We start from the raw sequence: 18,788 nt of genomic DNA, 5'->3' as shown, positions 1-18,788 counted from the left end.
CGCAGACGTCTTACGCCGCGATCTCGTAAGCTCGCACTCGTTCCGAGTTTTCTACAGCCTGAGTGGCGGCACAAGCAGCGGTCCCCGACACATCCATAGTGTAGCTCTGGAGCGCCAGCTGGGGGCACACTCGTCAGCACAAGGTACCGCGACGACCAGTCGGTTGCCCGCCTGGAGCCAGTAGAGCCGCGAATGTCGATGACAATGTGTGGAGATGGATTGAATCATGTGGCCTAGAAACCCTTCTGTAGTTCGTGGCTCGTGCGAACATCGGGGCCGTGAGTCGGGAACATATCGAAGACTCCGATCGATCTGCGATGATGCATATCGGATGACTCAGCAGTTGTTTATCTCTACAGACAGGCTAACGCAAACCAATGACAACTCCGCCACTCGATAAGATTCTAGCTATTATGGTTCATGTCGGTATTCTGTTCCGTATTTGAGTGGAGATGACTGCTCAATGCGAACAGACAAATCATAGGTATTTAAGCTGCTTGAGTAGATGATGAGCAACGTGTTCCAATACTTAAGATGATGACACGAGTGATATCCACACATGAAAAGCCGTACATATCTCCATTACCTGTTGCAATTGATACTTGTCCATGCAGGCACGTTGAAATGGTCCAGTCGTGTCTGTTGGAAAATGTGAATTTGAGCTTAGCACTACTCCTAAGATGTCAACACTTGTACAAATTATGATTAGGACAGTGGGGATGATCGCGCACCTTCTCTACTTCATACAATGCTGTACAACAATCAGGCATTCTCGAAGCGTATAGATTGTGCAACGCACAGGCCTCCGGGCTAATGTTTATATCCAGTCCCTCATGTTGCAGAAGCAAGCTCTTGGTTAGTCGGAATACCCGGAACTAGATAGGCAGCAGCGAGGTCTTGCAACAGCTTGACAACTACATGTAAACAAACTGTAAGCCTTTTTCGCCTGACGTGTTGTTTGTATACGCCTACCAAACATGTATGTCTTCGTAGTACTTTCAATCTTATAATTTAGGGTTGTTGTGTTGCTGCAAAAAACAGACCTTGATTCCGGGTATTTCGACTAACCGAGAGGCAAGATGGACCGGATATAACCGAAGATGAGACTTTACTTGTCAGGCATACATCTTCTGCGTCACTCTGTCAGCCATAGCCGTTCGCAAGGCCCATTACACATCGTAAGCAAGCTTTGTGGCGTATCAACGTCCTTGCATCCGCTAATCCCGAAGCCTCCTTCTTCATCTGGCGTTAGCTTGGATGACATTGGAGCTAGGTACCTTGACCACCTTCCTTAACCATGCCGTTAGTCTTGTTATCTGGTAATCGTCATCCATGTGCGATTGGAGGTATATAGGAAGCTGTGCGACGCGTAGATCGGGCGCTGTAATTGCGCTGTCGCTGTCGCTGTAGCTATGCGTTTCTCAATTGCTGTTGCAGGATTGTTGTTTGGGTTTGAGGCTTCGGCGATAGGGGTTGGACCGAAGAACGCGGTGGCAAGGGAAGCAGAGGTAGGTTATGCGATTGAGAATGACGGCCAGACCGCTTGCTTAGAACCTCTTGTTGTCGCGACATGTCCCGCCGTCGAGGTCGCGTGACTAGAATACACACATGTCGCACTGCTTGTTGCAAAACTTAACCATATACTGACTGCTCTCCAGATCGCACGCACAAATGCACGACGCAGCCTGCACAGGCGCGACGATGTTGATCCCGCAACCTTGTACCCGGAATACAATATTTCCGTTCCAATAGACTTTTTCCAAAACGAGACGCGATACGAGCCGCATAGCAATGGCACATTCGACCTAAGGTACTGGTTCGACGCCACATACTACAAGGCTGGCGGTCCCGTCTTTGTCCTGCTCGGTGGAGAAACAGATGGAGCCGACCGTCTGCCCTTCTTGCAGAAGGGAATAGTCCACCAAGTCGCAAAGGCCACGAACGGCATGGGAGTCATCCTCGAGCACCGTTACTATGGCAAAAGTTTCCCCGTCCCCGATCTCACGACTGAGAACATGCGCTTCTTGTCGACAGAGCAGGCATTGGCCGATGTCGATTACTTCGCGCAGAACGTCAAGTTCGAGGGTATCGATGCTGATCTCACTGCACCAAACACGCCTTGGGTTGTATACGGTGGCTCGTATGCAGGTGCACAGGCCGCGTTTCTGCGCGTTGTTTACCCGGGAACTTTTTGGGGCGGAATTTCGTCTTCAGGTGTTACGTTGGCAGTTTTTGATTATTGGCAATATTTCGAACCAATCAGGTTATTCGGGCCGCCAGATTGCATCAAGAACACTCAGCTGCTTGTTGATGTTGTTGACAAGATTCTCCTCGATGAGACCAACGCGGAGAAGGTACAACCGCTGAAAGAGGTTTTTGGATTAGGAAACATTACCGACGACAGGGACTTTGCGAACCAATTCACCAGTGTCTATGGCTGGCAGAGCACCAAGTAAGTTAAAGTAAGCTGTAACATATGTGATCTTCAGCTGACAATCATCAGCTGGGACCCTGAGGAGAATTCGGCATCTTTCTTCAAGTAAGCTCCCCTGCAGTTTGCTGTTTTTTTCACACTGACCATCTCAGCTACTGCAGCAACTTGACCCAGTCGGTTGACCAAGCAGACCCTGCGACCGAGTCCCTCCGTTCATCCGTCACCGACATCGTCTCAGCAGCAGGATACGCCAACGACACGCTGGTGCAGAACATCACCCTCAACGCGATCAGCTGGGTCAACAAGACGTCGCTACCAGGCTGGCGACGATCCATGTTGACCCAAGACCAGTACTTCACGACGCTCAACGACACATCTCTGCAGTCCTACACCAGCCTAGCCGACTATTCAGCCACAAGCTGGAGCTACCAAGTCTGCACCGAATGGGGCTACATCCAGACGGGCAACACGCCCGCGGATATCATGCCGCTCATCCCGCGTACCCTGACCATCGAATACCTGACCTACTTCTGCAAGGCGCAATTCAACATCACCACACCCCCGGACACAGACCGCGTCAACAAGTACGGCAACTACAGCATCGACTACCCACGCCTGGCGCACATTGGCGGCAACGCGGATCCCTGGCGCCCCGCGACGCCACTTTGGTACCCCGAGAGCAGGAACTCGTCGACGGAGAAGCCGTGGTTGCTGATTAGTCATGCTGTGCATCATTGGGAGGAGAACGGCTTGTTTGAGAATGAGACGACGCCGTTGTTGCCACCGCCGCAGATTGTGTATGCGCAGCAGTTTTTGAAGAACTTTGTCGTTGATTGGGTTGAGGGTATGTATTTCTTCGCTTGATGTTTGTTTTGAGGAAGTTGCTGACGTTATGCAGAGTTCAACAGTCAAGATCAGAGTGAGCTGAAGCGGTTGTAGATATCGTTTGATAGATGGTGATTGTTCGCTCTGTTGATGTTGGATCACGGTACCAAGAGGCCAAACCAAACACAATCAACATATGTACAGAAAAGCGACACAGCAGTCCTGTTGTAGGAATATTTTTGATGGTGATCAATCGGGACTCTCATTAATTCATTATCTATTAATCGAACCCAGCTGCTAAAAAGGCATCATCCCCACCCACCATGCACACAATTCTACTCCTCTATTTCACCCACGCAAACCCATCGCTCGTAACAATCTCATCCCCCGTCTCGGTGCCAACCAAAACACTAACCTCAAACCCACTCGAACTCACACTCCCACTCGCGCCAAACAAGCTCGTCACAGCCGCGGTGAGCGTAATCTCCTTGCCCAGATAGCTCGTGTTGTTGAACGCAGCGGGCGCCGTCGCGGGGATGGAGATGTTGGTCAGGATGTTGGACACGTTGGGGCCGAGGTAGGCGGACGACACGAAGGACCCGATCGTCGCGTTGTAGGGCGAGAAGGTGTAGCCCCATGCTACGGAGATGTCGGCAACGGTTTGGATGTAGTTTTCTGTGAGCAGCGAGATGGTGAAGGGCTCGCTGGGCGCGATGGTCGAGGGCGCTGCGATGCCGATGATGCGGGCTGAGGCTAGGGAGGCGCTGGTGAGCGCGGCGGCGGTGAGGGATGAGAAACGCATTTTTGGGGTGGTCGGTTTGGTTGGTTGGTTGGGATTGAAAATGTGGATGGTGCGGTTGTGATTTGGTGTTGTTTTGTAGCGGTGTAGAGGAGAGTAGATGGGTTGTGAGTTTCGATATAGAAAAAAAGTACCTTACCAGCAGGCCTTGCGGTCTTTATACCTACCCAGCCACGCACTCACATTCCTCTATCCGTCGTCCGTCCGCAGCGTCATGTCTCGTATTCGGCCGACCTCACCGTAACATTACTTAAGCTACAGCCGTCACAGCGTCGGAAGTGGCACTGCTGTGCTTGCTAAGCCCTTTTTTTAACATGACAATGCCGGGAGATCTGCAGGGCCATATATTTACGATGCTATATTTGGGTGCATGCAAGGGTTTTTAGATGCCGGTTGTGCCGAAACGAGAGTCAGCAGCTGGGGGCTGGCGTGTGCTACGTCATAAATTTGGACTAGTGGCGAGGGTGACATGTTGCATCAACATCAGCATCAGCATCTTGAACATATGAGGCGGGGATAATGTGGAGAATGTGGTAAGTTGGAGATGGAGGTTGAGGGTTGAGGTTACAGTGGGTTGGTTATACTTAGAAAGTGATGAGCGCTGTGTGTGGATTCATGGAGTATGAAACTACCCCAGGTGCTGTTCAGAGCAGTGTGGAGATGCGGGAATACTCTGCGACAAGACCAAATCTATTGATTGACCATTGATGATACCTGATTATATGAAGGGGTTACAAGTAATTTCCCGTATATGCACTGTGCGCTCAACTCCAATCTTTGGAAATCCTTCACAGTATGCACAATTCAAGCTGTCACCGCAAGTGGTACCATCTCAGCACCACTTTCTTACTGTTGATGTCGTCCTTCATACTCCCTTGATAGCACATCAGTCCATCTACGTAGGCTTCCCCAATGACCTTGTAATGCTCTTCTCTCGCGTTGTCCTCGCCGTTTCTTTCCTCGTCTGCGAGCTTCTCGTCTAACAGCTTCTCTTCGCAACGTCTCAAAATAAAAGGCGTCTCCCCACCAAGAAGGACGCAAACCGCGTCGCCTTTCTTCACGTTCCACCGTCCGAGTCCGAACCGGCCTTTCTCAGTGATGAAAAATCGCCGGTTCCTACACATATCATTGACGTGCTTGATATACTCTTTGTCGTTATCATTTTTGGGGGGTTTTCTTCTCTCTCGTATCCTCTGTTTCCAGTCCATGGGCTCCGTCGACCAACGGTCCGCAACAATGGTGCGGTCAAAAGCTTTCTTGGTGTCGGAGCCCGCGGCCCAGGGTCCGCCTACAACATGCTCCCAGCCTCGTAATGCGAAATGCCAATCTATGCTTTGGGTAGTTTCTTGGTGAAAGTCTCCGACTAGTTTGATGGTGTCAATGTCGTAGCCTTGAAGTGAAAGAATGCGACGCGGTATATCGGCTTTGAACACGGCTGGATGAGAGTCTGAAGCCTACAGATAACGGTACAGTGAGCAGCATTCTCAGTGACGGGATGTACGTAGCCTTCGACTTTGAAATATATGTGAAGATGGCAATAAGACCATTGCCATGTACGATATGATGCGACTTACAGAATAGTTGAGACCGGACTTTGTAAATTGGACGACATCAAACCAGCCGTCGTCGTTGGAGCCCCAATCTCGACACCAGCTCACTCCTGGCAGCTCAACCCCAGCGGCATCTACAATGACTGTCAGATCCTTGTTGTGTTGAAGAGAAGATATAGTAAACTGGAGGAAGACGTCCTCAGGCGGCAGACTATAGTCTGGAGTGAGGAGCGTAGGATTGTCTGACTTGAGTAGGCCAAGTAGGGCGTAGATCTTGTCAGAACCGAAAGTTGCAGATTGGAAACGGAAGCGATAGGCCATTCCGAGGAGCGTATCGTTGATAGAGAGGTCATTAACATGATTGCCTGAGCGGACATCTTCGATCTGTTCTGCAAAACCTGTAGCGACCAGATGACCGAATTCGTCGTGTCGAAAGGGTGTGTAGGTGAGTAGCTTGTGTAAGGTTTCCCATTTCACTTGGTGAGCGCCTCTCTGCATAACAACGTCCTTCGCCATAACAATTTCTTGTATGATCCATGCCCGACCCCACCATTCGTACTCCAGTATATGACTAAATTCTCTTCGAATTCGATTCCAGCGAGGAAGCCTATTGTGGTGTTGCAGTCAGTAAGTTGCTTTCAGGGTAACGGAGTGTGTGTTGACATTGCTCGAGAACCCTCACGTACTCCAGGAGAATACGTAAGATGTCGCAGAGACAAGACTCAAGATAGCTCTACCGACAACAGGGTCTTACATACGTAGCTCGATCCTTCCACATCACATCTCTTGTCTCTGGCTCTGCAGCATCAAACTGTCGTACAAAACTGAACGCAGCAGCAGTGGCCGAAGTTTGTTCGCCCAACCATACGACAACCTTGGAGGCTTCCGCATAGATATCTCGCATCATTTGAACCTGCGAACTCTTCTCGGGATTATCGTACTGGTTGATGCATATGGCATCGATCCAGATGAGTCGCTCACGGCCAGGGTAACGCAATGCCCTGAGCGCATTATATAAGTTGTATGTGACGTAAAATGGTTTCCCATCTACCTGAACTTTGTGAGGGATGAGGGTAGTTCCCCATACATAGCTCAGAGCCTCAAACTTCGATCCGGAAACCAGGCCAGGAATCAGATCGCATTCTATGTTATCATGACCTGTACCCGGTTTGAGACGAACAACACGGATGGAATGTGCGTGCTGGGGGAGTGGCGAATAGGCGTGAGAATTCTGAACGAGTATCCAGGTCCGGAGTCTGGGATAGACAATCTCGTAGATCGGATATCTGTACAAGGCGAACCAAAGAGAGAACAGCAACAACACCGCCACTGCCCAGATCCCCATGATGGCCACTCCCAGAATTGGAAGCATGAGCGAGAACACGACAGGTGGTAGGAGGAGTGTGATGAAAGATAGGGCAATGAGAAGAAAGCTCAATGGATAGACGGCTGTATAGTAGCCCATTCTTGAGAGACGTGATCCAGATGGAGCGAACTGGTGGATTTTATTCTGATACAGATCGATGGCTTCGGGCACAGCTACAACAGTCCAGGGTTTGGTATATCCGCTTCTGAGACTTGTAACCTGCTTCCACGCATTGGATATGATGACCCCTAGATAACTGAGTCGATGGAAGAGGGACGTCCGGTCGAATTTCGTGCCGATTGGGCACTGGGCCCAAAAGACACCGGAGACATGGCGTATGAAGTTGACCATCTCCACTCCCAGGACAGGAAGCCCCTTGGCTGTGAGCGCTGGGTAGATGTTGTCCGAAAAGAAAGGCAAGCGAGTGATGAGATGGTAAGAACTGTCGAATGCCTCTTCAATCAGGGACAATGGTGACAAGTTCTATCGCGTTTGTGATAGTGAGAGCCGTCAAGGCTTGCGCGAGGAAGTTGAGGGTCGAGAAGAAGGCTGAACTCCCTATGCGCGCATGTTTGGCCCCCACGCCGAGCATAGCCTCTTTAGGTTCCCATGTGAGCAACGCGTCTTTGGTTTACCGTGGTGGAAGGATCACCGTCCAACATCTGAGGTCAGCATAACATGCACATGTTGCGTGTAACATCATCTCAAACAGGTTAGTGCACATCAACGAGGCAGGCGCGAGGATGACCATATGCCTCAGCCTTGGACCTCAAATCCCCAAATCACAAAATGGCATCCTCTCCAACCCAAACAAACCGCAAACACTTCATCCCCCTAGAATCCAACCCAGACGTCTTCACAGAACTAGTCCACAAGCTGGGCCTCGCACCGTCTGTGTATTTCCAAGACGTGCTTTCGCTCGACGACCCGGAGTTGCTGGCGTTCGTTCCGCGACCAGCTCATGCTCTGATTCTGGTATTCCCTACGACGGAAGCGTATGAGAAGAGGGTTAGGGATGAGGACGGGGGGGTTGAGGAATACGAAGAAGATGGTGTGGTGTTTTTTAGACAGACGATTAATAATGCGTGTGGGCTCTATGCGATTTTGAATGCTGTTTGCAATGGGGAGGTGAAAGGGCAGATTCGTGAGTGAATTTACTGTCTTGAAGTGTGGTTTGTTGACGAAGTGTAGGACTCGACTCTGTTTTGGGCAACCTCTTGTCGACCTGCATACCACTCAAGACAGAGGAGTGTGCTCGTGTGCTGGAGGACAGTCAAGATTTGGAGCATGCATATGCTGAAGTTGCGAGGAAGGGTGATACAGAGGCGCCGGTCAATCCTGAGGACGAGGTCGATTTTCACTACGTTGCCTTTGTCAAATCAGACGCGAACAGCCATCTGTATCAACTCGATGGCGACCGCAAGCGACCGATTGATCTAGGCCTGCTGGATGCAGATGCAGATGCCCTGTCTGACAAATGTCTGGATGTGATCCGGCGCATGATTACAGGGGAGCGTGGAAATTTGAACTTCAGCCTGATGGCATTGGTGTCGGATCAAGCATAATCATAATATCAAACAAGAATGTAGGTAACCAAGGAGTCACACCCTTCGTAGAAAGATCTCGAAAGAGCGAGGCAGCGTGAACTATGAAGGACCTTGTTTTGCTCTTGCAACGTATTCCGAAGAATGCACGAACGCTTGTACAGCCGCAAAATCGTATCCGACGCAAGACGCGAGGATACGGGATGCTGCCCGAGGGCACTTGTGGGAGGGTCAGAGACTCAAGTGGCTGGTGTGCGAGTTGCGTGGTACTAATTGATGTCGTTTCAGTGCTCCCTTGACATGATGGGAACGTCTGAACGACAGAATGGTATCGTGGTGATGTGCGCGAAGCTACATGGAGAGGACGAGGAAAAGAAAAGTTCATCTGAGCTCGCCGCCAAGCCCTAATAGCCGCGCTAAGGTCACCTCCAGCTTCGGAAACGGCGAGCTCTCCATGTCACCCCCAACGTACTCGACTCGATTGTAGCCAGCATCACGTCTTGACTCTACCTTCGCCGACCTCTCCGTCGTCGCCGAGTTTTGACACGCTCCCGCTCTCCCGTTCCCGACCGGCGCCATGACGAAGAAGCGCAAGAGATATCCCGACCTCAACCAGAAGCTCGAGCGGCCATGGTGCTACTACTGCGAGCGCGACTTTGACGACCTCAAGATCCTCATCTCCCACCAGAAAGCAAAACACTTCAAATGCGACCGTTGCGGGCGTCGGTTAAACACTGCCGGAGGTACTTTCACCTCTCTTTCGTTGGGTCATGCCATGGCGGGTGCTAACGGCGACAGGTCTCTCGGTGCACATGTCCCAAGTCCACAAGGAAAACCTCACACATGTCGAGAACGCGATCCCGGGGCGCCAGGGCCTCGAGCTGGAAATCTTCGGCATGGAAGGTGTGCCTGCGGAGATAATAGACCTGCAGAACCAGCAGGTCACGCAGAAGCACTTCGCCGAGGAGCAAGAGCGCGCGCGCATAACGGGTAACCCTGTCCGCGGCCAGTACGCGAACGGCACGGTGCCGCCTAACAAGCGCCCCAAAGTCACAGAGAGCTTGGAGGAGATTGAGGAGCGCGCAGACAAATTCAGACACGACCGCAAGAACGGCATCCTGCCGCCGCCGCCCGTCGTCGAAGCCGTGCAGAACCCCGTACGTTTGGACAAGCTCGATACGTGTGGTAGACAACAGAAGCTAACTCGTACACGCAACAGACACCACCAGCCGCCCAGCCCCCATACGGCGCCCCCTCCCCCTTCCCCCCCGCCGCATACCCCCCACAACAAGCCTTCTCCCCCGCAAACGGCGGCATACCCGCCCGCCCAGGCAGCATACCCGGGCAACCAGGCGCCCTACCCGCACGACCAGGCTTCGGCGCCCCGCCCGGCGGCTTTCCCCCCGGCCCAGACGCCATCCAAGCCTCGCTCGACGACCTCATCAACGAGGCTACCAAGGCAGCTGCGCCCGACGACAAGAAGGAGGAGAAGAAGAGCAAAAAGGACAAGAACATCAAGTTGGTTTTCTTTGACGAGATTGTTAGCCCCGAGGAGAAGATGGCGCTTTTGCCGAGGTTCGCGGAGTTTGCGAGGGCGTAGATGGACGTGTGTGTGTGTGTTTCAGTAGGCGTTTGCTTTGCAGATTGTAAGGCGGGTGGGAGGGGATTAAATCGAGGATGGGACATGTTCTGTTCAAAAGGGGGATTTGGGGGTGGATAAGTCAAGTCAAGTCAAGTCAATTCAATGAAATATACAAAAGGCACTAGCAAGCAAGCAAATCAGAAGCCATGGATATCTGCAGTGTTACTCGTCGTATAAACACCCACTCACTAATACCTAAAGCTTTTGACTCTGACCTCTCTCTTTCTCTCTCATAACTAAAGATCCTGATATCAACAAAAACCGCCGGAAGACGCTAAATTATATATAAAAACCTCCATTACCGTTCCAATAAACCACAATAAAGTCCCCATCCCACCCCAATCCACGCATTACCAATTCAACAGATATTCACTGCTCAAACTCATACCCCCCCAACTCCTCCCCCTCCTCCTCCTCATCCTCATCATACTCCTCACTCTGCTGATCCTCCTCCGTATCTTCATCATCATCTTCTTCCTCATCATGGCTATGACTCCCACTCGCACTACTAGAACTCCTCGCATCGCTTTCGCGCGCCCATTCCGACGTCTCAGTGAAAGCCAGGGAGTCAGCTAGATGCATTGGCCTCTTATGCTGTACTTGCTCGTCTTCTTCCTCGCTCTCATCATCCTCATCATCGTCGTGGGTAGGCGTCGAGAGCGGGAACGTAGCATCATCCGAATCCGCGTCTACATGGGGCGTAGGATCCACATTCTCCAGTGGCGTTTGATGCTGTGTACTAGCAAACAGCACGCTCTTCCCCTGCTCGGCACTTGCAGCAGGCTCATCATACCGACGCTTTGCTTCGAGCACATCGCCACCCCACGGCCGGCACTGCTTGACCACCTCGCCGCAGCGCAGACACGTCCAGCCCTCGCCCTCTTCATTCGCGATGCGCTGCGCGACGCACGCGAAGCAGTATATACAGCCGCACTCGATAGTTTCGTAGGGGTTCGTGATGTCTGTTGCTGCGGAGCCGACGACGCCGCCGGAGAGGGATTGGGAGAGGATGTCTGCTTCTGTTGCGGTTGTGGGGTTTTGGTCGCGGTAGCAGATTGCGCAGGTGCGTTCGGGGAGGAAGGCGAGCTCGCCTGATTTGGTGGTGGAGTCGGGGTCGGTGTCGGAGTCGGTGGGGGATGGGGGCGCGCGGCCTAGTAGTGAGAGGAGTGTGGATTGGAGTTTGCGCCATGAGCGGGTGAGGATGCGGCGCCAGCGCGTGATGCCGACGAGCGGGAGGAGGAAGAGCAGGAACTCTGTGAAGGCGTGCCAGACGAGTTGGCGGTTGAGGTACTCGAAGGATACTTCGCGCGAGGTGGCGTGGCTGGTGGGCGTGAGGCGCAGGCGCAGCAGGCGGTCTGTGAGGGTGCGGTAGCGGCCGTTGACGAGGAAGACGAGGAAGGAGGCGAGGGAGGCCATGTCGTGGGCCGAGTTGATGCGCTCCGTCAGCCCGGCGAGGAAGGTCAGGCGCGGGCTCTCCGGGCGCGTGTAGTCTTCCGACGCGGAGAGTAGGTACTCCTCCCACTTTGTCCACGCGTACCGGCCGCCGACCATCAGGAAGCCGTAGGCTGTCTTCTGCCAGGGCTTGGGCGGTGGGCGGTTGGGGGCCGACGAGCGCGCGTCCGAGTAGCGCAGGCCCTGTAGATGGGCGCCGTACGACGCGTTGTTGTTCCAGATGGACAGCTTGAACAGGACGAGGCGCAGGGCGAGCAGGATCTCGGGCGTGTAGTTGTCGGTGATGTGTGTGCCGAAGTACTTGAGGCCCTCGCCGACCTGGGCCTTCATCAGGGCGAGCAGCTCGTCGTCCAGCAGCTCGGCGTCGACCTGGCCGACGCGGAACGAGGGGCGGGTACCCTCGCGGCCCTTGATGGCGTCCCAGGCGCTGCGGCCGACGCTGCTGAGGCCAGCGAGGGGAAAGGGGAGGCGCGACAGGGCGCGGGCCGTGGGCGTGGGCGGCTCATGGTGGTGTTGTCGTTGGTGTGCGAGGCGCTGGGCGCGGCGGGCTGCTATGCGTTGCTGCGCGGCGGCGAAGTCTGCGGCGGGCATCTGGGGGCATTGGCGTGGATGGCGGGTGGGTGCTGGGGGAAGGGGACGTGATAGCGTGATGGTGTGAGAGGGCGTGGCTGGGCCGAGGTTGGCGACGACTGCACCACCGCAGCCGAGTGCACCATGCGAGAGTGCTGTTCTGCGTGGAATTGGACTGCGAGCACGGCGCGATGTCTATTCTGCGTGAAATCATGAAGTGTGAGAAGATATCGTAGAAGGGCGGTACGCGTGTCCTTCACCGTCGATCACCGCCTGCGTAGGCGAAGAGAAGACTGGGAAATGGCGATTCACATGCGTCGAGCTCCAACAACGGCAAGACATCACCCTCTTCGCTTCACCGCGACGCGCTTGTGAGTCCATGGCCCTCGACTGACCGCCAGCGCCGACTGCCCCACCACGACAAACTCTGGTCCCCCTACCACCAAGCACCCGCCCGCCATGAACGTCGACTTCGGCGCCATCGAGGTGCCCGGCGAGGCCAACCCGCTCACCGAGGGCATCCTCTACCACGTGCTGCGCTCTGCCGCCTCGTCCAACCCGACGCAGATCCAGACGGGCACCAAGCAGCTGCAGGAGTGGGAAAAGGCGCGGGGCTTCTACCCGCTGCTGCAGGCAAGCACGCGCCCGTCTTCCACGCGACACAGGCCCCTAACACACGTCTAGTCCGTCTTCCTCGACCGCTCCCTGCCCATCGAGGTCCGCTACCTCGCCATCATCCAGCTCAAGAACGGCATCGACAAGTACTGGCGGAAGACGGCCACAAAGTACGCTCCTCCGACCCCACACACGCTCTCTATCTGACAATGGCAGTGCCGTGAACAAGGAGGACAAAGCTACCATACGCGCCCGTCTGCTGGAGAGTGCCGTGAGTGAAGGTGACCAGCGTCTGGCGTTGCAGAATGCCCTCGTTGTCGCCAAGATCGTGCGCTTCGAGTTCCCCCACGACTGGTGAGTTGGTGCATTCACTTCTGGTAACAACTAGCTGACGTCTCCCAGGCCAGACCTGTTCCAGCAGCTGCTCCAAGTCCTCCGCGCCTCGACCGACCCCAACGCCTCCAGACTGCAGCTCCCCCGAGCTCTCCTCGTTCTGCTGTACATCGTCAAGGAACTATCAACAGGTCGCCTGCTTAGAACACGCCAAAACCTGCAAACTGTCACGCCCGAGATCCTCAGCGTCCTGGGCACCATCTACGTCAATAAGGTGCAGAGCTGGCAGACCTTCTTCCGCGATGGCGGCGACGACGAAGGGGGCGCTATCGAGAGCATCGAGAACAGCTTGCTCGCCATCAAAATCATCCGACGACTGATAATCGCAGGCTATGACTTCCCTGGCAGAGAGAAGGATGTCCAAGAATTCTGGACTCTCACTCGCACCCACTTTGGCGACTTCCTCCAATACGTCTCGGAAGACTCACCACTCGCATCTAGCGTCCAGAAAATGGTTGAGAAGCATCTCATGCAGCTGTCCAAGCTCCACCTGAACATGGCCGTTACTCACCCAGCTGACTTTGTCCATCTGCCAAACTCACTAGATCTTGTGCGCGACTACTGGAGTCTCGTCTCGAGGCTGGGCGAGACCTGGGGCTCAAAGTCTATAGACGATGCCAAAATCGGTACAGATGGCGATGCTGAGGATGAAGCGCCCATAATTGAGCGTCTGGGCCTAAAAGGTCTCCTCCTCATACGTGCTTGCGTGAAGCTGGTCTTCTACCCCTTGCAGTCTTTCCGTTACAAGCAACAGCAGGAAAAGGATGAGAAGACGCAGGCGACACAACTAGTCAAGTCGGAGCTTCTCACTGACGACCTTGTTCGCGAAATGATCTCTTCGCTTGTCACTCGCTTCTTCGTGTTCCGAGCCAGCGATCTCCGCATGTGGGAGGAGGAGCCCGACGAGTGGGAGAAGATGGAAGAAGGCGCTGAGGATTGGGAGTTTTCTATCCGACCTTGCGCTGAGAAGCTGTTTCTAGACCTCGCAAAGAATTTCAAAGATTTGATCGTCCAGCCACTTCTACAAGTCTTCTATTCGGTCGCGAGTGAGTACTTACGACAGACAGTGAGGAAGGGTGTCTGCTAATAATTTGCAGCACCGGATAATGAGGATATTCTCTTCAAGGACTCGGTATACACTGCTATTGGTCTCGCTGCTGACATACTGCACGATCAGCTGGACTTTGACTCTTTCATGACGAACACGCTGGTTGTCGAGGTTGGCAAGCAGAAACCTGGCTTCAACATCATCCGACGACGCATCGCCATCATCATTGCTCAGTGGATATCCATCAAGATTGCCAACGACAAGAAGCCGATCGTGTATCAGATCTACCAACATCTATTGGACAAGAGCGATCCATTAAACGATCAGGTTGTTCGAGTCACGGCAGGGAGAAAGTTCAACGACATCGCGAATGAGTGGGAGTTCCGCGCTGACAATTTCCTGCCCTACGCGCCTGTCACGTTGGACAGGCTTATGGCGCTCGTGCAAGAAGTCGAGCTCGCGGATACGAAGATGGCGCTGCTAAACACGATTAGTATTGTTGTTGAGCGACTAGAGCACCATGTAAGTAAAACGTTGGAGGGTTATTGCATATACTAACATATACAGATCACACCCTACGCAAACAGCATCATCTCCCTTCTACCGCCTCTATGGGAACAGTCTGGCGAAGAGCATCTCATGAAGCAGGCCGTCCTTACCCTTCTTGCTCGCCTCACAAACGCCATGAAAGCCGACTCGCGCTCATTCCACATGTCGTTTCTCCCTATCATCCAGAGTGCCATCGAACCCGGGTCGGAAACACAAGTCTACCTCCTCGAAGATGCGCTCGATCTCTGGTCCTCGATCATCGCCCAAACCCCATCCGCGCCAGAACCCACACCACCAGAGCTCCTCAATCTACTCCAGTACCTCCTCCCCCTATTCACCATGGACAACGACACGCTCCGAAAAGCCATCGAGATCACCGAAGCCTACCTCCTGCTTGCCCCCGCCGCCGTTCTCGCCGACGACTTCCGCCCCGCCATCCTCCAAGCCCTCGCCGACCTGCTCGGCAATCTCAAGCCAGAAGCCAACGGCATCATGACACATCTCGTGCAGTGCATAATCCGCGGCGCAGAGGGCGTGGGCGGCGAACAAGCCGTCAAGATCCTCACCGCCGACCTCATCTCCACGGGCTTCCTCGCAAAGGTCCTCGAGGGCCTACACGGCGCATGGACACACCACCAATCCCACGGCCCGTACCGCGAAATGCCCTCCCGCGCCGTCGACGGCGTCGTGGAAACAGACCACTTCACCGTGCTAGCACGCATCGGCCTCGCGTCCCCCACCGTCCTCCTCGAAGCCCTAGCATCAGTCGGCAACGCAGAGCTCGAGTCGACGCTCGACTGGCTGCTGGAAGAATGGTTCAGCCACATCGAAAACATCGGCGACGCGCCGAACAAGAAACTCATGACCCTCGTGCTGACGCGGCTGCTGGAAACAGGCCAGCCGTGGGCGTTATCACGGCTACAGAATCTGTTCGTCGTGTGGACGGATGTGCTTGCCGAGCTTCTGGACGGCATGGATGATCGGAGTGTTGAGTACGTCTCCCCATAACTGACGAACAAGCAAACGTACTAACCACCCAACCAATTAGCTCGCTCTACTGGCCCCCCGAGCCCACGCCCTACGGCGCCACTACCCCCGCCGAACCTGAAGCTCCAGAGGACGTCCGGAAGCGCGAACTCATCTACTCCGACCCCGTGCATCGCATCAATCTCGTCGCGTTTGTGCGCGAGCATCTCCAGCGCGCTGTGCAGGCGGCGGGCGGCGAACAGCGGTTTCAGGAGGAGTGGTTGGGGCGTGTGGATAAGGATGTTTTGAAGGGGTTTGGGGAGCTGGGGATCATGTAGGGGTAGATGGGTATGGAGAGGCATGGTGCATGTGTGTGTAAGCTTACTATGCTACGCTACTACTAGAAATGCCTTGACAGTCTTCCTGTGCAGCTCTATGCTTCGTTGCAAATCGATCGAGATTAAGTCGTTGACATCGTTTACGCGCCTCTTTCTTCCTTGTCCCTCTTTCTTCTCACCACTATCACGGCTACCACCATTTCGGCGCTGGCTTCTGTATGCACATACTCGACTCTATCGAACCATCACATCCCAAACCACAAATCCCCAACCCTCACACCCCCCCATCCCGCAACCGCAAAAACTCCCACCCAGCCCTCACAACCGCCAACCCCCCACCCTGCGTCTCAACAGTCCGCCCCCTCCCCCTAGAATTCGCATCCCCCCCCTCCCCCCTCAGCGACGCAGCGCCCCACCACGCGCCAAACCTCCCCTGTTTATCGCGCGTCCCCAACGCTGCACGCGCATTATGCACAACCCAATCCGTGTACTCCTCACAACTCCGTCTATGCAGTGCCATCGCCGAACCGTGCGTCAACGGGGTGCAAAACGCAGTTAAATGGTGGAAGAAAATCCCCTTAAACGCCTGTCCGTTCTGCGAGCACATCCCGCGGGAATCACAACCTTCCTCCAGGATGCCGTTTGCGCCTAGGCTGTGGTCGTGTGTGTGCCACCCCGTAGCGCGCAGCACGTTGCGCACCAGCTTGTGCCCGTCTTCAAGGTAGGAAGTTTGGGATGTAGCGAGATACAAATCCCGCAGCCCCGAGAGTATGACGCCCTGATTATACGTGTACACGTTCTCGTTGCGCTCGTTGCAGACCGTATGCGAGGGGTAGTCGCGGATATGGAAGCCGTCTGTGTAGAGCCCTGCTGCGTTTATCATGCCGCTTGCGTTCAGCCAGGTGTATGCGTTCACTGCGCTGGCGAGGTGTGCGGGGTCGCGGGCTGGTGCCTGGCAGTCATCAGAGGCGGAGAGGAAGGGCGAGCAATTCCCATCCCCCGGGAAATACAAGTACATAGCCACAGACGCCGAGATGAAGAGTTGGTTCGTAATAGCGTTCTTGTACGGCAGCGCGTGCGGGTTCCACGTCATACCCCCGCCGCACAGATGCCAGTCCCAGCCCGCGGACGCGAGGTCGTAGAAGACGCGCGCGCGGTGTGCGAATGTGGGCGTCCATTGGTTTGCGTGCCAGGCTGGGCCGGCGTAGTGCGCGGCATCGTGGGTGTTGATCATTTGTATGCTTTGCAGCCAGCCGAGGACGACCCAGAACATGTCGTCGTAGGCTTCCATGCGCAGCGCGAGATGGTCTTCGCCGAAGTAGTAGGCTGTGGAGTGCGCGAAGTAGCGGTTTATTTCGTTTTCGAGCGTTTGTGCTTTGAGGTCGAGGGGGTGCGTGGCGTTCAAGGTGCTGGGGAGGGTGTAGGGGAGGGAGCGGGAGAGTGTTGAGAGTGTGGCTGAGAGGTGGGTCGAGGTTACGGCTGCGGTCCAGTCTATGGCTGTGGTGTACTTGCCGAGCCAGAGGGCGAAGTAGTGCGTTTGGAGGGTTGAGAGGGCGTCGTGGAGGGCTTGTAGCATGGTGGTTGCGTCGGTGGGGGAAGGCGTGGGCGATGCATGGTCGATTGAAGGCGTGTGGGAGAGAGCTTCGGAGGGGATTGGGTGGAGGATGTGCTGGTTTCCGGACTCGTAGGCCGGTTTACGTTGTCCTGAGGAGGTGTTAGTTGATACAATACTGATAGAGTGAGGATCAAGTTCCTACCAAGTGAAGCCTGCCCATTGTTTCCAACAGCCATTGAAGCGCGCGCAAAGACATTCACGTAGAAAAAAACGACGGCGCATAATCGCGTAAACAGCGCGATTCGAAAGTACATGGTTACGGTTCTTGATGGGCTTTCTCAGCTCCTCTCGAAGCAATTGAGAATACGACGACCTGAATCCCTAGCTCAACGACGTCGACGACTCCAAAGCCGCTCACACGAGCGGCAGATATCAATATGCTAAGGGAATGGCATGAGATATATATCAAAGCGCAACGAGACTTCCCCGCAAAAACGGGCGACTACACTTAGCGAAGAGGGGAAAAGCCATCAAAGGATGCACCAAGGCTTAGTCCAGCTGTTTACAGGAACGCGCGGCTTTCCCGTCCCACTTGCAGTCTAAGAGTTCATCGCCCAGGGATAGGCAATTGCACGTCTCAATCGTTGGTGCAAAAAGAAAGAGCACGTCGTGGTAGTGGAGTTGTGACGTGCACGTGTCCGGCCCGAGGTTCACGTGGTGCACGGACCCGACCGCCGCACAACACCACCCACAGCGCATCTCAACCACCACACGGTCGAACGAGAAGCGGAAATGGGCAAAAAGAAAGGATGTTGATCAGAGTGGGACTCGAACCCACGAGGATTGCTCCACTAGCACCTGAAGCTAGCGCCTTAACCACTCGGCCATCTGACCCGATGACTTGATGGAGAAATTTGGTGGTGGTTGGTATATGTTCTTTTTTGAGAATTTCCCAGCACGGAGTTTCATTCATCGAAGATTTCGTACTCCAGTGTCAAAAGTTGGTCGGGCTGCAAATTTTCACCAGGGGGGTGGAGTTAGGCGTCTTGGAGCGGGGCATTGTTAGACTCCACCTGATCCAGACTTTCACACCAACCTCGAAGAACTACTCACTCTCCCAGTCAAGTGTAGAAGACGGAAGC

At 54.4% G+C, this 18,788-nt stretch overlaps 8 protein-coding genes and 1 non-coding gene across 9 annotated transcripts; 4 read left to right on the top strand and 5 right to left on the bottom strand.

Annotated features, from left to right (window-relative positions):
• The first annotated feature begins 1,084 nt into the window (after nucleotides 1-1,084).
• P153DRAFT_370916 (serine peptidase-like protein) lies at nucleotides 1,085-3,687 on the top strand. The gene is made up of 6 exons (XM_033669137.1): nucleotides 1,085-1,178; nucleotides 1,230-1,508; nucleotides 1,659-2,452; nucleotides 2,504-2,539; nucleotides 2,587-3,278; nucleotides 3,333-3,687. The coding sequence occupies exons 2-6, from the start codon at nucleotides 1,413-1,415 to the stop codon at nucleotides 3,371-3,373; spliced, it is 1,659 nt and encodes a 552-aa protein (XP_033518903.1). The 5' UTR covers nucleotides 1,085-1,178; nucleotides 1,230-1,412; the 3' UTR covers nucleotides 3,374-3,687.
• Nucleotides 3,603-4,061, bottom strand: P153DRAFT_390553 (uncharacterized protein; the record flags this gene model as incomplete). The annotated part of the gene is made up of 1 exon (XM_033670940.1): nucleotides 3,603-4,061. One exon carries the CDS (start codon nucleotides 4,059-4,061, stop codon nucleotides 3,603-3,605), a length of 459 nt encoding a protein of 152 aa, XP_033518902.1.
• An 809-nt stretch (nucleotides 4,062-4,870) lies between these two features.
• On the bottom strand, nucleotides 4,871-6,953 carry P153DRAFT_361213 (HET-domain-containing protein; the record flags this gene model as incomplete). The annotated part of the gene is made up of 3 exons (XM_033666972.1): nucleotides 4,871-5,512; nucleotides 5,633-6,215; nucleotides 6,367-6,953. 3 exons carry the CDS (start codon nucleotides 6,951-6,953, stop codon nucleotides 4,871-4,873), a joined length of 1,812 nt encoding a protein of 603 aa, XP_033518901.1.
• A 683-nt stretch (nucleotides 6,954-7,636) lies between these two features.
• On the top strand, nucleotides 7,637-8,625 carry P153DRAFT_401119 (ubiquitin C-terminal hydrolase L3). The gene is made up of 2 exons (XM_033671888.1): nucleotides 7,637-8,118; nucleotides 8,166-8,625. Exons 1-2 carry the CDS (start codon nucleotides 7,764-7,766, stop codon nucleotides 8,537-8,539), a joined length of 729 nt encoding a protein of 242 aa, XP_033518900.1. The 5' UTR covers nucleotides 7,637-7,763; the 3' UTR covers nucleotides 8,540-8,625.
• Nucleotides 8,626-8,687: 62 nt separating this feature from the next.
• Nucleotides 8,688-10,294, top strand: P153DRAFT_326771 (uncharacterized protein). Its single transcript, XM_033665305.1, has 3 exons — nucleotides 8,688-9,261; nucleotides 9,317-9,675; nucleotides 9,738-10,294. The coding sequence occupies exons 1-3, from the start codon at nucleotides 9,096-9,098 to the stop codon at nucleotides 10,116-10,118; spliced, it is 906 nt and encodes a 301-aa protein (XP_033518899.1). The 5' UTR covers nucleotides 8,688-9,095; the 3' UTR covers nucleotides 10,119-10,294.
• Nucleotides 10,289-12,422, bottom strand: P153DRAFT_133226 (uncharacterized protein). The gene is made up of 2 exons (XM_033662056.1): nucleotides 10,591-12,422; nucleotides 10,289-10,541 (listed from the first exon to the last, which is right to left on the bottom strand). Exons 1-2 carry the CDS (start codon nucleotides 12,201-12,203, stop codon nucleotides 10,511-10,513), a joined length of 1,644 nt encoding a protein of 547 aa, XP_033518898.1. The 5' UTR covers nucleotides 12,204-12,422; the 3' UTR covers nucleotides 10,289-10,510.
• P153DRAFT_370911 (ARM repeat-containing protein) lies at nucleotides 12,321-16,119 on the top strand. Its single transcript, XM_033669136.1, has 7 exons — nucleotides 12,321-12,815; nucleotides 12,867-12,967; nucleotides 13,014-13,151; nucleotides 13,200-14,236; nucleotides 14,288-14,760; nucleotides 14,806-15,779; nucleotides 15,836-16,119. The coding sequence occupies exons 1-7, from the start codon at nucleotides 12,642-12,644 to the stop codon at nucleotides 16,089-16,091; spliced, it is 3,153 nt and encodes a 1,050-aa protein (XP_033518897.1). The 5' UTR covers nucleotides 12,321-12,641; the 3' UTR covers nucleotides 16,092-16,119.
• A 378-nt stretch (nucleotides 16,120-16,497) lies between these two features.
• On the bottom strand, nucleotides 16,498-18,306 carry P153DRAFT_326768 (glycoside hydrolase family 76 protein; the record flags this gene model as incomplete). Its single annotated transcript, XM_033665304.1, has 2 exons — nucleotides 17,849-18,306; nucleotides 16,498-17,795 (listed from the first exon to the last, which is right to left on the bottom strand). Coding segments are annotated over exons 1-2 (1,410 nt in total), but the record flags the coding sequence as incomplete, so codon positions are not given.
• A 153-nt stretch (nucleotides 18,307-18,459) lies between these two features.
• Nucleotides 18,460-18,540, bottom strand: P153DRAFT_t115. The gene has a single exon. It is a non-coding gene; the product is annotated as a tRNA-Leu (tRNA).
• Between the last annotated feature and the right edge of the window lie 248 nt (nucleotides 18,541-18,788).

Source organism: Dothidotthia symphoricarpi (assembly GCF_010015815.1).
Source record: "Dothidotthia symphoricarpi CBS 119687 unplaced genomic scaffold P153scaffold_23, whole genome shotgun sequence".
NCBI lineage: Eukaryota > Fungi > Ascomycota > Dothideomycetes > Pleosporales > Dothidotthiaceae > Dothidotthia > Dothidotthia symphoricarpi.
This window is presented reverse-complemented; position numbering and strand designations above follow the sequence as displayed.